Source organism: Nicotiana tomentosiformis, chromosome 7 (assembly GCF_000390325.3).
Source record: "Nicotiana tomentosiformis chromosome 7, ASM39032v3, whole genome shotgun sequence".
Classification (NCBI taxonomy): domain Eukaryota; kingdom Viridiplantae; phylum Streptophyta; class Magnoliopsida; order Solanales; family Solanaceae; genus Nicotiana; species Nicotiana tomentosiformis.
Window position 1 is genome coordinate 17012144 of NC_090818.1, and position 14398 is coordinate 17026541.

The 14398-nt window shown below is 35.5% G+C and overlaps 4 protein-coding genes across 4 annotated transcripts; 1 reads left to right on the forward strand and 3 right to left on the reverse strand.

Moving 5' to 3' along the window:
* Nucleotides 1–208: 208 nt before the first annotated feature.
* On the forward strand, nt 209–736 carry LOC104092565 (dirigent protein 22-like). Its single transcript, XM_009598191.4, has one exon. The coding sequence runs from the start codon at nt 209–211 to the stop codon at nt 734–736; it is 528 nt and encodes a 175-aa protein (XP_009596486.1).
* Nucleotides 737–1132: 396 nt separating this feature from the next.
* On the reverse strand, nt 1133–2278 carry LOC104092567 (glycine-rich cell wall structural protein 1-like). Its single transcript, XM_070179980.1, has one exon. The coding sequence runs from the start codon at nt 2276–2278 to the stop codon at nt 1133–1135; it is 1146 nt and encodes a 381-aa protein (XP_070036081.1).
* A 3642-nt stretch (nt 2279–5920) lies between these two features.
* LOC104092566 (L-ascorbate oxidase homolog) lies at nt 5921–9401 on the reverse strand. Its single transcript, XM_033655190.2, has 8 exons — nt 8918–9401; nt 8651–8760; nt 7853–8123; nt 7628–7730; nt 7190–7535; nt 6609–6974; nt 6429–6507; nt 5921–6337 (listed from the first exon to the last, which is right to left on the reverse strand). Exons 1-8 carry the CDS (start codon nt 9065–9067, stop codon nt 6128–6130), a joined length of 1635 nt encoding a protein of 544 aa, XP_033511081.2. The 5' UTR covers nt 9068–9401; the 3' UTR covers nt 5921–6127.
* Nucleotides 9402–12382: 2981 nt separating this feature from the next.
* LOC138895303 (secreted RxLR effector protein 161-like) lies at nt 12383–12940 on the reverse strand. Its single transcript, XM_070179981.1, has one exon. The coding sequence runs from the start codon at nt 12938–12940 to the stop codon at nt 12383–12385; it is 558 nt and encodes a 185-aa protein (XP_070036082.1).
* Nucleotides 12941–14398: the final 1458 nt, after the last annotated feature.

Genomic DNA, 14398 nt, shown 5'->3' on the forward strand with positions numbered 1-14398 from the left:
CTACTCACACAACGTCCTTATCAAAATTGGAATAAGGGATGAAAAGACTCCAAACTTCTTGTTTTTTTAATCCTAAACCCCACCCACTCCCCTGCATCCCCAGGAATTGAAACAAGATATGCATAAATACCCAACAATTTCACCAAAATTAAAGCACTGAAAACCAACATTCAAGCATAACATAAATCCTTTTGTTGATCTTATTGCCATGGCATCAAATTCAATCAAGATCTCCCTTATTTTACTTTTAACCACATTCATATGCACAGAAGCTGAACTCGGCCAACTTAAAGAAACAAGAATGACAGTCTACTTTCAAGATTGGTCTGGTGGGCCAAATGCCACTGTGCTTCAAATAACAGGTCACCAAAATGGTCCTCTGAGTTTTGCTAAATTCGGTTCTGTGTTCGTCACTGATGATCCTATAACAGAAGCGTTTGATAAGAACTCGGCTGAAATTGCTAGAGCTCAAGGTATATATGTTACCTCTGCATTGGATGGAACTATTTCTCATGTGCTAATATCAATCATCTTCACCATTGAAGAATATAAAGGCAGCACTTTGGAAATACAAGGCGCTAGTCCTCAGTTTGAGAGAGTAAGAGAAGTGGCTGTGGTTGGTGGTACTGGAAAATTTAGACTTGCTCGCGGATATGCAACTTTTGAGACTATTCACTTCGATTTGGCTGTTCATTACGTCGTTATTCAGTGTAATGTTACAGTTTTACATTATTGATTTACGACATAATAATGATAATATATAGTCCATCAGAACAAAGTGAAATTGATCTTGTATATGCTTAGAATTCAAGTTTGTTTCCAAATTGATCTATGTATCTGTAAAGGCTAATCTTTTGCCTTTTGGTCCAATGTCTATTATATATAGCATCTGAAGAATCTGTCAAAAACTCGATCTTTGAGAGTACTTCCTTAGACGCAAAGGAATAAGTAGCATAAGCTTCTTAGCTTCTTTTCTTAAATATGAGGATGATACATTGGAAATTACAGAAAACACAATGCATACAAAAGCCACGTAATACAAACTCATTAATTTGTTTAAATAGCTGTAGCTTAACAACTTTAACGACTAGAACAACATCTTGGTACTGCCGTTGTGTAACTAAGAGATTTATCAGCGGCCATTGCCGCCACCACCACTGCCAGATCCACTTCCTACACCCACACCTTTTCCAGCTCCAGTACCAACACCAACTCCTATGCCAATCCCAACTCCAACTCCAAATCCTCCGCCATGTCCGCCTCCTAATCCTCCACCATGTCCGCCACCTAATCCTCCACCTCCACCAGCTCCTCCTCCTAATCCTCCACCTGCTCCACCACCTACGCCTCCACCCGCACCAAAACCACCACCATGACCTGATCCTCCTCCTACTCCACCTCCACCACCACCTCCAAATCCACCTCCACCTCCTACTCCTCCAGCGGCACCACCTCCAACTCCACCGCCTGCTCCAAATCCACCACCATGTCCTGAGCCTCCTCCAAGACCACCTCCTCCACCACCACCACCACCGCCTCCTCCACCACCACCTCCTCCTGCAGCTCCTCCTCCAACACCACCACCAACACCACCTCCAGCTCCAAATCCTCCTCCATGTCCAGAACCACCACCTATACCTCCCCCACCACCACTACCTCCACCTCCACCAGCTCCACCACCAAGTCCTCCTCCTGCACCACCTCCTACACCTCCTCCAGCTCCAAATCCACCGCCATGACCTGACCCTCCACCAACACCTCCTCCTCCACCACCACCGAAGCCACCACCTCCTCCAACACCGCCTCCAGTGCCAGCACCACCACCAACACCACCACCAGCTCCAAACCCTCCTCCACTACCTGCTCCACCACCAACTCCTCTACCTCCACCACCCCCTAATCCTCCTCCACCTAGTCCACCTCCAGCTCCTCCTCCAAGACCTCCTCCAGCTCCTCCGCCAAGACCTCCACCAGCTCCTCCACCACCCCCTAACCCTCCTCCTCCACCTAGTCCACCACCGCCTCCAGCTCCGCCTCCAAACCCTCCACCTGCACCTCTACCACCACCAAAACCTGGACCACCGCGTCCTCCCCATCCCCCACGTCCACCGCGTCCACCATATCCCCCACAACCTCTCCTACCATATCCACAACCATTATCATTACCCCACCTCGACTCTTCAAGCTTGTCATCACCTAAAGTGATGGCACTTAGTTCCAAGAAAATGCTCAAGAAAAGAAGTAACCCGATAACCCACTTTTGAGAAGAAGAACCCATGGCTGTATATGATCACAAAGGTTCTCAGATCAGACTACTTGTGCTCTTCCTCACTCAGAGTTTCTGAATATATATAGGCTTAGTTACTCGATCTAAGTTGACAAAATATGGATAATATTATTAGTCACTCGTCAGCTGAAGACATTAATGTCAACAATGTGTAAAGCTGCATGCATGGTTTATTCGACGCGTTTGAACCGTTGGGGAAGTGGCGGGAACATTAAATGACCCAATAGAATTAGTCAAAAGGCTATAATTCATATATCTACCTTCTATAATTATTGTTTCTCTTTAGATCGAAACTTCGTCAACGCTGATCCAACACTACCGACACAAACCAATAATATTATTGCTATTGTGTAATGGTATGGCAAATGGGCCATTCTCTTTACTGTACGTCTCTTCCTTGCATGGAATGTTTTGATTATCATCCTTTTCTGAATGTGATGGTTGTAAATATATTTAGAGGAGACTAACATCGAATCTTATTGTTTTTTTTTCAGCCCTAGGTAGTGTTAAATTTAGGTGTTCAATAGCGTCAATTTAGTTGAATATTAAAACAAGTATCGATGTTTCTGTAGATTTAAATGGAAGTAAGTAAAAGTGGAAATAAAGCTGACCAATTGAAAAAGTTGTATAGTACTCCTATGTGAATTCATTTTATTGCCTAAGTTTAAGAAAAAGAGAAGACTTTTGAATTTGTAGTTGTAAAATGAGGCATATATTTTGTGTGGCTATAAATAATTGTATAAAGATAAATTATTTTCAAATAAGGAAAGAGATCATTTTTTTTACGAACTAAAAAGGAAATAAGCTAACATATAAACTTATGAATATTATTTTAAGTAAAAAAAAAAAGGTCCTACATAGTTTTGACAATAAGATAACGAGAATTTATTGAGTAGGGTTGAGAATTGATTTCCTTTACGAGAAAGTGGACCTAATTTAAGATATATTTTAAAAGAAAGTTAGATCTAGTGGTCGCGGTCCAAAAGCCCGTAACAAGCTTTTGCTAATATAGGGTCAGTTTTGGCTTTGTTACGAGAGTGCTATGCTCAGATCAACCTCTTTCACATCCATATGGTATCATTTATCTCCCAATTGTAGATTTATATTTTTTCGTACTAAAATCTTTAGTTCATTATCCATCCAATGGTGTGGCTTAAGTAATTAATGAGGTGGAGGAGAATCATGAAGTCTTATTTTTAAATTTCTGTGAAGGCAAAAAATATAAGGTAATTTCTTCTCATCACCCAAGCTTAGGGGCAGGGTCACTTGTTATATATCTATGTTGGTGGGAATTATAAAGTATCAATAGAAGAGTCGAGATGCGCACAAACGGGTTCGGATAGATTAACTCGATCTAACATATGTAAGAGCTAATTGAAACGTAAACTAACAGCTAAGTCTTGTTTTGGATAGTTAATTTGGAATAAAGGGAATAAATAATGATCTATGAGTTATACTTAATAGAACTGAACTAATTATATTAAGTTTTATATATTCAATCATATAATTAGAGTTAATGCAACTCTTTATATATGTATCATGTATGTACCTCCATACTTTATGTCTCTACAAAAAGAAGACCAATACTCCTTAGATAAAGTTCAAAAATTCATTGAAACCAGTGAAAATTACATGTGTTAAATAAGAGAATTAATATATGTTACTTCGAAATGCGGCTCGTGCAGACATCTGATATTAAAAGGCACCCATTCACTTGAATTGGTTATCTTTAAATTATTAGTAGAATACGATTACCAAGTAGTAATACCAACGATATTTTAGCAATCTTCATTTTAATTGTCCTGCTACCCTTTTGTTGGCATATTGTTTTGATGATTGAAAAAGGAACTCAACTAGGTTCATACACAGTGTACACAGATACGGGCAGATTCGAGCACAAAATATGCACGTGAAGGAGATAAGCTTAAGTGGTTATATTTGTCATCTCGTAAACAAAAAGGTTGCATAAGTGATTACTCGAAAAGAACTCTATCCTAGATAAGGGAGGAGTTAGAAGTTAAAGATAACTAACTCTTCCACCAAGGAAGAGTAAAGCATTAGACTTCTAGTTATTTCCTATTTTACTAACTCTATATATTTCAAGATGTTCTCATTTTACAGGTACGCACAAACACTGAAGTTAAACGTGAGTTGAGAGCAAAATAGCAAGGCATTTTGCAAGCAATTTCTGTGTGATTCAAGTGTGCGAACTTGAAGCTAACCAGATAGAAGAACCAGTTCCAAGTGTCTGTCTTTTATTCTAGTTTCATTGTAGTAGAGCTTTTGAGTTGTACCTTTAAGCTTTATCTAGAAGCAATTGTACTAGGTACTTTGAGTGTAGTATTAAAGTTAGAGTTAACTTGAAGTTGTCGCAATAACTAGAGGTTGGTTGCCACAAAGGGTTAAAGGTAATCCTTAGGTTTACAAAGAGTTTTGTAAAATGTTGTTTTTGGCTCAGTGATTTAGTGAAGTGTTGGAAAAAATCCTACTGAGTAGTAGGTCGTAGTTTTTTCACTTTTTGAGCCAAGTGTTTTTTACGTAAAAATACTTGTGTTCTTTCCTTTCTGCATTTATTATTCCGCAACAGTAATATAAGGAACACATAGAAGAACCATGTCCTTCTATAATCTATGCACGCGAAAAATTGGACACCACACAAATCATCCCCTCTTGTATGGTATTGAAGTATAAAACATCACCTTTAAATAAAGAATTTGATGCGTCTTGACTTTACGCAAAAATTAAGATTATTCAACAAATATTTGCATCGTTTAGTAGTAGCATTACTTAAGAAAAGCGCATATGGCAACATACAAACTTATTCAAAACTTTGTTAGAACAAAATAAAGAAAAAATTACTGCATGACAGAGTAAAATATTCTCAAGTAATATTTTATACGTAAATGTAGGTTAATAAACTTTCACTTTATAATAGAAGTTCATAGAGTACAAAATTTTCATAGATCAAAAAAGGGGAATGGACATGCACTAAATGAACTTACTTAAAATAGAAGGAATAGGTTTTATTTCGACCATGCACGATTTTCAACAAAGAAGAGATAAGTTGTCACACATCAAAATGTGATAAATAAAATTTGAAAATTCCTCCATTTTCAAAATTCTTTAACTCATGGGCTGCCGTTTAAGATAATCCATGAGGCTTATAGGTCCAAAGTGAATAACTCCAACAATATAGTGGATCGGTCCACTATAGGGTTCATTGTGGACCATTGTAAAACGATCCAATGTTTTCTGATATAGATTTAGAATTTTCTGGGCTTTTGCAAGATCCAAACTGACTTAAGCTGCCGCAGTTTTGGCAAATAAATAAAAATTAATAGGTTATTTAATTAATTTGACGAAGAAGTGCAACAGAAAACGCATATTCGCTCCTGACCAATTGTTCTTCAAAGGAAAATAAATTCACTTCTTGCACTTTGTTTTGGGAAGACATAAGTTTTTGTTATCTTTAAAACAAAAAAAAGATAGACTTGGAATTTAATTGTGGTTCATGTAACATTTGTATAAGAGTATTTTCTTCCGAATATGTAAGAGCATTAAAGAGATTAAAACTGTGTATTACTAATAGAACGGAAATTTATCAGCACACTAATAGTTAAATAGGAAAATAACTGAAGCCAAAGATAAACTAAATAAAATCAAGAATCGCATTAGTTCAATGAGAACATCTGTAACAACTATTCGGAGCCTAGACAATATAGTAGATATAAAAGAAAAGAGATCCTCCAACTGCATTTATTATTTGCAGATAAAGCCCTATTTAAATGTAATATGATGCTAGCCACCTTCATGTAACAGTTCTGCAGATTGTTCCAATTACTAGTTCAAAATTCCTCGGGTTGATGCTCTACCACAAAGAAGGGCATCGCTGGGAATTGGATATTCATCTCTCCATGAATTTGCAGGCGAATAAACTCGCAGATAAAACTGCTGTCCTAAATATTGGCGAGCCCAGTTCTGAGACCTTATATTCCACATTCCCACATTATCTAATGGCATGTAAAGTGCAGTCCAAGACTTTGGGTACACCTATAAATAATGCAATCAAATTGCTAGTGAATTGAGTGTTTACATTCAGTAATTAGTCCACACAATGTGAATTGAAGTTAATCTAAGTTACCTGAACAGTTGAACGAGAAATCGTATCCCTTAAGTTGTATGTTAATCTGCTTGCAGGAGTCCACTCTCCTCCACCCATCCTGTTTATAAGATTTTGACATTACGTTTTAGCTTACAAGAATTTTTTTATTCAGTTACTTGAGATTGTCAAGGAGAGAATCTTGAAACTTTAGAAACTCACCCTACAACGAAAAAATGGTGGCCATCAATGTGGTAAGACTGCACAGTGTCTTCTAAATTCTCAAAGATAACCTCAGTATAAGCTCGAAAATCAGCAGCCATAACGGATGTCTGAAGGTAAGCACCGCCACCTGTAGGGCTATCTGGAATGCTTCCAAGGGTAAAAACCCCAGGAATATTGAAGTGATCAGCAAGTTTAAGTGGTGTATCTGCTGGAACAAATGACACACTGTTGATAGCATATCTTTGCTTCCCGTTGATGATTGGAGCTGAATTCGCGAGCCTAATTGTGTGTGTGGTGTTGATCAATCCGTAGTGGTAGGAACCCTGGGGGTTAGGTCTCGGTCCACTAGCTGATAGATTACGCCTGATACAATACAAGCAATTATATGTCTCTTTCTATGACATGAGGTATTAAAGAACCAACAGAACACAATTTACACAGCATATGAGTGGAACCATTGGCACAAAGCAGCAATTTAAATGTCCTAATGAGTTAGGAACTTTGTTCATCTAGCAATTCAAAATGGAAACATAACAAGAAACCTTGTTATTGCAGCATTCACTAAAAGAGAAATGCACCTGAGAGAACGGGCCTGATTGAGAGACCAATCAACTTCGGTTGTTGGTCCACCAGGAGGAGGGCCAGAAACACTTCCGGCTGAGTTACTATAACGAAGAGTAGACGTAGCTGTGAGAACCTGGGATGTGAAACGTGTCGAGACAACTATATAGTAATCTTTTGCAGGTTGATCAGTTGTTAACAATACAGAATAGGACTGTCCCAAATGGATATCAAGGGAATCATATGTGTTTTGCACAGTGTGAGTCCCTTCTACTTCAACCACCATCATTTTATGCCCCTGGATTCTGAAATTGATGGACGTTGTAAGCCCAACATTTGATATCCTGAATCTGTAAGTCTTGCCTGGAACCCCAAAAATTGCATATCAGATTAACAGAAAGACTAAGTACACAGAGAAAAAGAAATTGGTAGATTGTGCATGATTAGAGGGTCACCTTGATCAACGGTGAATGTATAACCATTCGATCCACGTCCGCTGATAAGAAGCCCATCAGGGAAGGGAAGATCATGCCCACTGTCCAAAATTGCTTTGAGGTCCTATAAAAAGCAATTAAACACATTTATGATCAGAACATGAATCTCTTGCTCCATATTGTTTCGTCGGAAACTAAGTCTTAGTGATAAGGCACAAATAAAGTTCATGAAGTGCAAAGGCTTACATTGTGGTTTTGTTTGAACCAATCTCCAGAAAGTATGGAGAACTCCCCAGCAGGAGGAGGAAAAGGAACAGGAATCACAGAGCGGCTGGCGATATTTATGCTACCGAACCCTCCTGCTGCTTTGTGGAAGGCAAGTGAAGGGAAGTAATAGAAACTACCAATCTGATCCTTGACTTGGAGAACATAAGTGAAGTTATTGCCTGGTGGAATGGGACAGTTAGTACCATAGACTCCATCCTGCCATGAATTTCTCCTCTGCTCGACGCCATTCCTGAATTGGCATCATATACCATGCATGTCAATTGAACAGTGCAAATCCTTCTAGCAGAAACTATCAGACCAATATGGTGTAAAACTATCAGGATCATGGTAATGAAAGATAAAAGATATATGTCGACGAATCTCAAATTGAGACTCTCAATGTAGTGATATCCCACTAATAAGTGAGCTTGATAGCCAAATAGGAAATCTTTATTTAAATTAATGAAGATGCAGAATTCATTTTGTAAGTGTGTATATCTGTAAATTAGTTGACTTAAGATGGTACACAGGACATAAGGTAACATATCTCCTTCTACAATTTAACATTATACACAAAAAATTATAAAAGAAAGAAAATATCTCCATAGATGGTTTCTAAAAGCATAGGGGATATAGGCCAATAATGATACATGAAACAACACAATGCTGTATAAAAACTGCTGCCCTTAACACAAAGTAATTACTACCAAAACAAAAAAAAAACTAATTTCACAATAAGCAAGGGGAAATATGGGAACACAAAGCAAGAGTACTTACCAGGAAATGAGAAAGGGCTCATCCAAATTGTTGAAAACGTTGATAATTAAGTTGTCATTGGTCACACACTCAATAGGTGGCCCTGGAAATTGCCCATTTATTAATATCCCCTGCCAATATTTAAACAAAAACATAAAATTAAGCTCAGTACCAGCACCAAAAAATCCAAGAAAGTAAAACAGAGAGAGTGAGAGATACAAAAACTTTACTAAGATAAATAGTTTTTCCTGCATATTTTTCAAGCAATAAGCTGGAAAGAGAGAGTACCTGTTGTTTGAGACCAAGAGGATAAATATCACCATATGTAACATTCCAAGTATAGAACCTATAAGGGTCTTCCCCACTGATGAGATTCGTATGAACAAACATCAACACCACCGCCATTAAAGGCAACCACGAACTCCACCATTTTCCCATATTTCGTTTTATTTAGTTTCTGATTCTACAGTCAGTAGTGATGAAGAGAGTATATACTTTTGAAGAGTCGTCTTAACTTAAGAATGAAGTATTAAGAGTTAAGACAGCCCGCTCCCCACTTCACTTTTCTTTCTTAAGAAAGTGTAATTGCCGAACTATTTTATTGACACGCTTTACAACAAGGGACGATGCTTTATTTTGCACTCCTTTTTGCTTAGTTCCGAGTAGAATAGTGTCGGTGTCGGGGAATTATGATTGATCGTTGATGAGTCTGCTACAGTATAAGACGCTCCTTCTTAGATCTGCCTTGAGATTTGAGTTGCGTACGGTGGTCATCATTTCCTACGAACAGCCTCCGTTACTATGCTTAATGCTTCGCTCATTCCACTACTAACATGTCTCACCAAACTCCAGAAATCAGCTTATTTTAATAAGTATTTTTGAAAAAAATATTTTTGCATATAAACCATTTATGTTTGGCTAATTACTCTAAAAAATACTTTTGAGCAATAATTTATATTTGGCCAAGTTTTTCAGAAAGTATTTTTAAGCATCAAATTACGAATAAGGACATGAATAGATTTACTTAATAGTTAATATTATAAGTAAATAAATAATCTTAAAATTTTATTATTATAGGCAATAATTAAATCTTTTCATTTTATTTAAGTAAAATATGAAAATAAAATTTAAAAGTACTTAATTCTTTTAATATAAGTTAAATATATTAAAAATTATTCAGCAAATATAAAAACATTTACCCCTAAAGTCACTATATATTAGAAAATTATCCTAAAAATAATAAGAAATATTTATACATTAATATCCTAAGTATTAGGTTTAACGATTTTTTGGTATATATTATATTTTGTTAAGGGTATTTTTGCTAAGAAGAAAAGTCAAAACTGCTTCTGCTTCTGCTTTTGGGAAGAAACTATTTTTTTCTGTTTCTCAGAAACTGCTTCTACTTCTTCTCAAAAGCACTTTTTTTCCCAAAAAAGCTTGGCCAAACAACTCAAGTTAGAGAAAAAAAGTACTTTTGAGAAAAAAAGTATTTTTTCCCTCTTGAGAAGCTTGGCCAAACAGGCTATAAACTTGTCGATTTTATTACTTCGCCTTTAATTTATATATATATATATATATATATATATATATATATATATATATATATATATATATATATGACAGAAACTGACTTTAGATAAAATTTAAACAAATAGTAATAAATTTAGAATTTATAATCTTAAATATATAAAAGAATTTGTGTGGATATAAAAAAAAAATTAAACATGCCAAAATATTTGTATCATTATAAAAAAATTCATTAAAAGTAAAATAAAAATATAAAATTAATTATTTTCAAATTCATAAGTGTGTTATTCTTTTTGGAGCATAATAAAGATATAAACGGAAACAGAGTGAATATTACTAGATGAACTCAAAATCAAAATGTACATCTACACTTTTTTACCAATCATGATGTGGATTGTGTTAGCCTGTGGGTACAATTATTTTATAATTTATATATTATCTTCCATCAATATAAGTATCATACAATTCTGCCACCAAGATTTAGGCAAAAAAAAAAAATAGATATATCATTTTTTTTGTCTTTATTGCGATTGAACTTTAATTTTTCATAATTTTCACCTTCATTACTTAATAGGCCAAACCGTTGAATTCAAGTATATCCATGTTTATGTACGGATGTAATTTTGGCATGAGTTACATTCAGACATCTCTATAACATCATCCATATATAACAGTTCTTCACTATAAAAGTCAAGTTTTCCTTAGAACCGATTTTTTAAGTTATATTTTACCTCTCTATAATAGTTTTTTTTACCTATAACTGCAACAACCATATTTATAGCAGAACGCTCTTTGTAAAACTACCCCTCTATAATAGCCATATAGAATTTTAAAATTACTAATAATAATTCTAAAAATCTACACACAATCTTTTCCATTAAACAAAGTTTCTATCTTGCATAAGATATAAGATTTGAAGATTTCCAAATGATATCTTTTCCGGTGGACAAATTTCAAAAAATATTTAGATAGAAAAAATTGTTAAGCTCTTAGATTGTCTTCAAGGGAAGCTATTGGATACTTTTTTGTTGAAAATTTGGACATGTCTCTTCGCCAATTCAAGCGTTATATCGCTAGTAAGATAATGAAATCTACGAAACAAGCTACAATTACAAAGTTCTTCCATTAATCTTGAAAGATTTTTTTTAGGTTACTTTAAAATATCTGCCTTAGAGTTTAAATCTTTTTACTTTTAATTATAAATTTATTAATAATGTATTAGCTTTCTTCAATATTTAACTAGTGAAATAGGCATATTTTTTGAGATTTTAAATTTGAATAATTTTCTTATCTTTTATATGTAATATTAAAAAGGAAAAAATAATTGATTTTTGGATAATTTTAACCAAAATATATTTAAACGTCAAATGATGATATAGATGTATAACAGTCATTCACTATAAAAATAAAAATATATCGTAAGAAACAAGGCTGTTATAGAGAGGGTTGACTATATTTCCATTTTAATGTTATTCCTTAGTTTCAGCGTCATCACAAATATCTCAAATTACAAATCCTTGTTATAAAATAAAAACTGTAAAGTAAATACAAGTATAGGGAGAAACTGATATATTATCCAAACTTCAAACTTATGTACATAATGAACTGAAAACTCCTCTATTTATAGAAGAAAGGAAGCAGTTGCGAGGCTTTTCAGGAAGCAGCTGGAAGGCTTTTCTTTAGCTGCTTGTAAGTTGTCTGCATGAGCTGCTTGCAACCTGCCTGTTTAATAAGAATCTGCTGCAAATCATTTCATTGAGCTGCTTGCAACCTGCCTGTATCAGCTGCTTGTAGATAAACTTCAACAGAGTACTAAATGGATAATCTTCATCAGGAAGACTATCTATAGCGGAGTAATAAATGAACATCCACAATATAATTATTTTTATAACACTCTCCCTTGGATGTTCATTAAAAGGTATTGTGCCTCGTTAAAACCTTACTAGGAAAAACCCAGTGGGAAAAATCCTAGTGAAAGAAAAGGAGTACACATATTTAGTAATATACATTTCTAGCTGCCTCATTAAAAACCTTATAAGGAAAACCCTATGGGAAAAACCCTTAGTAAGGAAAAAAGAGTACATCGCGTATTTTACTCCCCCTGATGAAAACCTTATTTCAAATATTTGAGTCTCTGCATTCCAATCTTGTATACCATCTTCTCAAAGTTGAAGTTGGCAAAGATTTAGTGAATAAATCTGTCGGATTGTCACTTGAACGGATTTATTGCTCATCAATGTCAACATTTTTCTGAAGATCGTGTGTGTAGAATAATTTTGGTGAAATGTGCTTCGTTCTATCTCCTTTAATAAATCCTCCCTTCAATTGGTCTATGCATGCAGTATTGTCTTCATATAAAATTGTGGATCTTTTATCACACTCCAAACCACATTTTTCTTGAGTAAAATGAATCACTGATCTCAACCATACGCATTCTCTACTTGCTTCATGAATAGATATTATCTCAGCGTGATTTGAAGAAGTAGTAACAATTGACTGCTTTGTGGAGCGCCATGATATGACAGTACCTCCACATGTAAATACGTACTCGATTTGAGATCGAGCTTTATGAGGATCAGATAAGTAACCTGCATCTGCATAACCAACAAGATCTGCACTACCTTTGTTAGCATAAAACAAACTCATATCAAGAGTTTCCTTTAAATATCGCAAAATATGCTTAATCTTATTCCAATGTCTCCGAGTAGGACAAGAGCTATATCTTGTTAGTAAATTAACAGAAAATGCTATGTCAGGCCTTGTAGCATTAGCAAGATACATAAGTGCACCAATTGCACTGAGATAGAGTGTTCCAGGACCAAGGAGTTCCTCATCCTCTTCTGGAGGTCGGAACAGGTCCTTATTCACTTCAAGTGATCGACCAACCATTGGTGTACTCAATGGGTGTGCTTTGTCCATGTAACAGCATTTTAAGACCCTTTCTGTTTAGGCAGATTGATGCATAAAGATCCTGTTTGCTAAATGTTCAATTTGCAGTCCAAAACAAAGTTTTGTTTTTCCAAGATCTTTCATCTCAAATTCTTTCTTAAGATATTCAATTGCCTTTTGGAGCTCTTCTAGAGTTCCAACAAGATTTATGTCATCAACATAAACAGCAAGTATAACAAATTCTGATACCATTTTCTTTATAAAAATACATGGACAAATAACATCATTTATGTAACCCTCTTTCAGTAAATATTCACTAAGGCGATTATACCATATGCGCCCAGATTGCTTGAAACCATACAAAAATCTTTGTAATCTGATTGAATACATTTCCCGAGATTTCGAATATGCTTTCATTTTAAATCCTTCAGGGATTTTCATGTAAATCTCATTATCAAGTGACCCGTACAAATAAGTTGTAACCACATCCATCATATGTATTTCAAGTCTTTCACGTAAGGCTAAACTGATAAAATATCGAAATGTTATGGCATCCATAACGGGTGAATATGTTTCTTCATAAACGACTCTAGTTCGTTGTGAGAATCCTTGTGCGACAAGGCGAGCCTTGTATCTTTCAACTTCATTTTGGTCATTCCTTTTTCTCACAAAAACTCATTTATGACCAACTGGTTTTACACTAGCAGGTGTTTGGACTACTGGTCCAAAGACCTCTCTTTTAGCAAGTGCGTTCAATTCTGATTGAATTGTCCCTTGCCATTTTGGCCAATCAGATCTTTGTTGATATTCTTCGACAGATCGGGATTTACAATCCTCACTATCTTGCATAATGTTAAGTGCAATATTATAAGAAAAAATATTATCCACCACTATTTCAGATCGATTTAAATTAATCCCATTACCAGTAGAACTTATTAAAAGTTCCTCGCTCACTTGAGTCTCGAGTTCAGTGATTTCTTCAGGAATCTTAGAACTAATCAGATCTTGGGTCTCTTCAGGAGATCCCTTTATAGTATCGTTTTGATCATTTGTCGATTTTCTTTTTCGAGGATTTCGATCCTTAGAACTCAAAGGCCTACCACGCTTCAGGCGTGCTTTAGGTTCACTAATTATTATGCTAGTAGATGGTCCTGCTGGGACATCAATTCGCATAGGCACATTCTCTGCAGGGCATTTGATTTGCTATATTTTGTAAATGGATGATCTTCTGGACCTCCTGATTACATATAGGAGTACGTGGATCAAAATGAGATAATGATGAAACTTTCGACATAATTTCTCTTTTGATTTCCTTTTTCTCTCCCCCTAATTGTGGGAAATTTGTTTCAT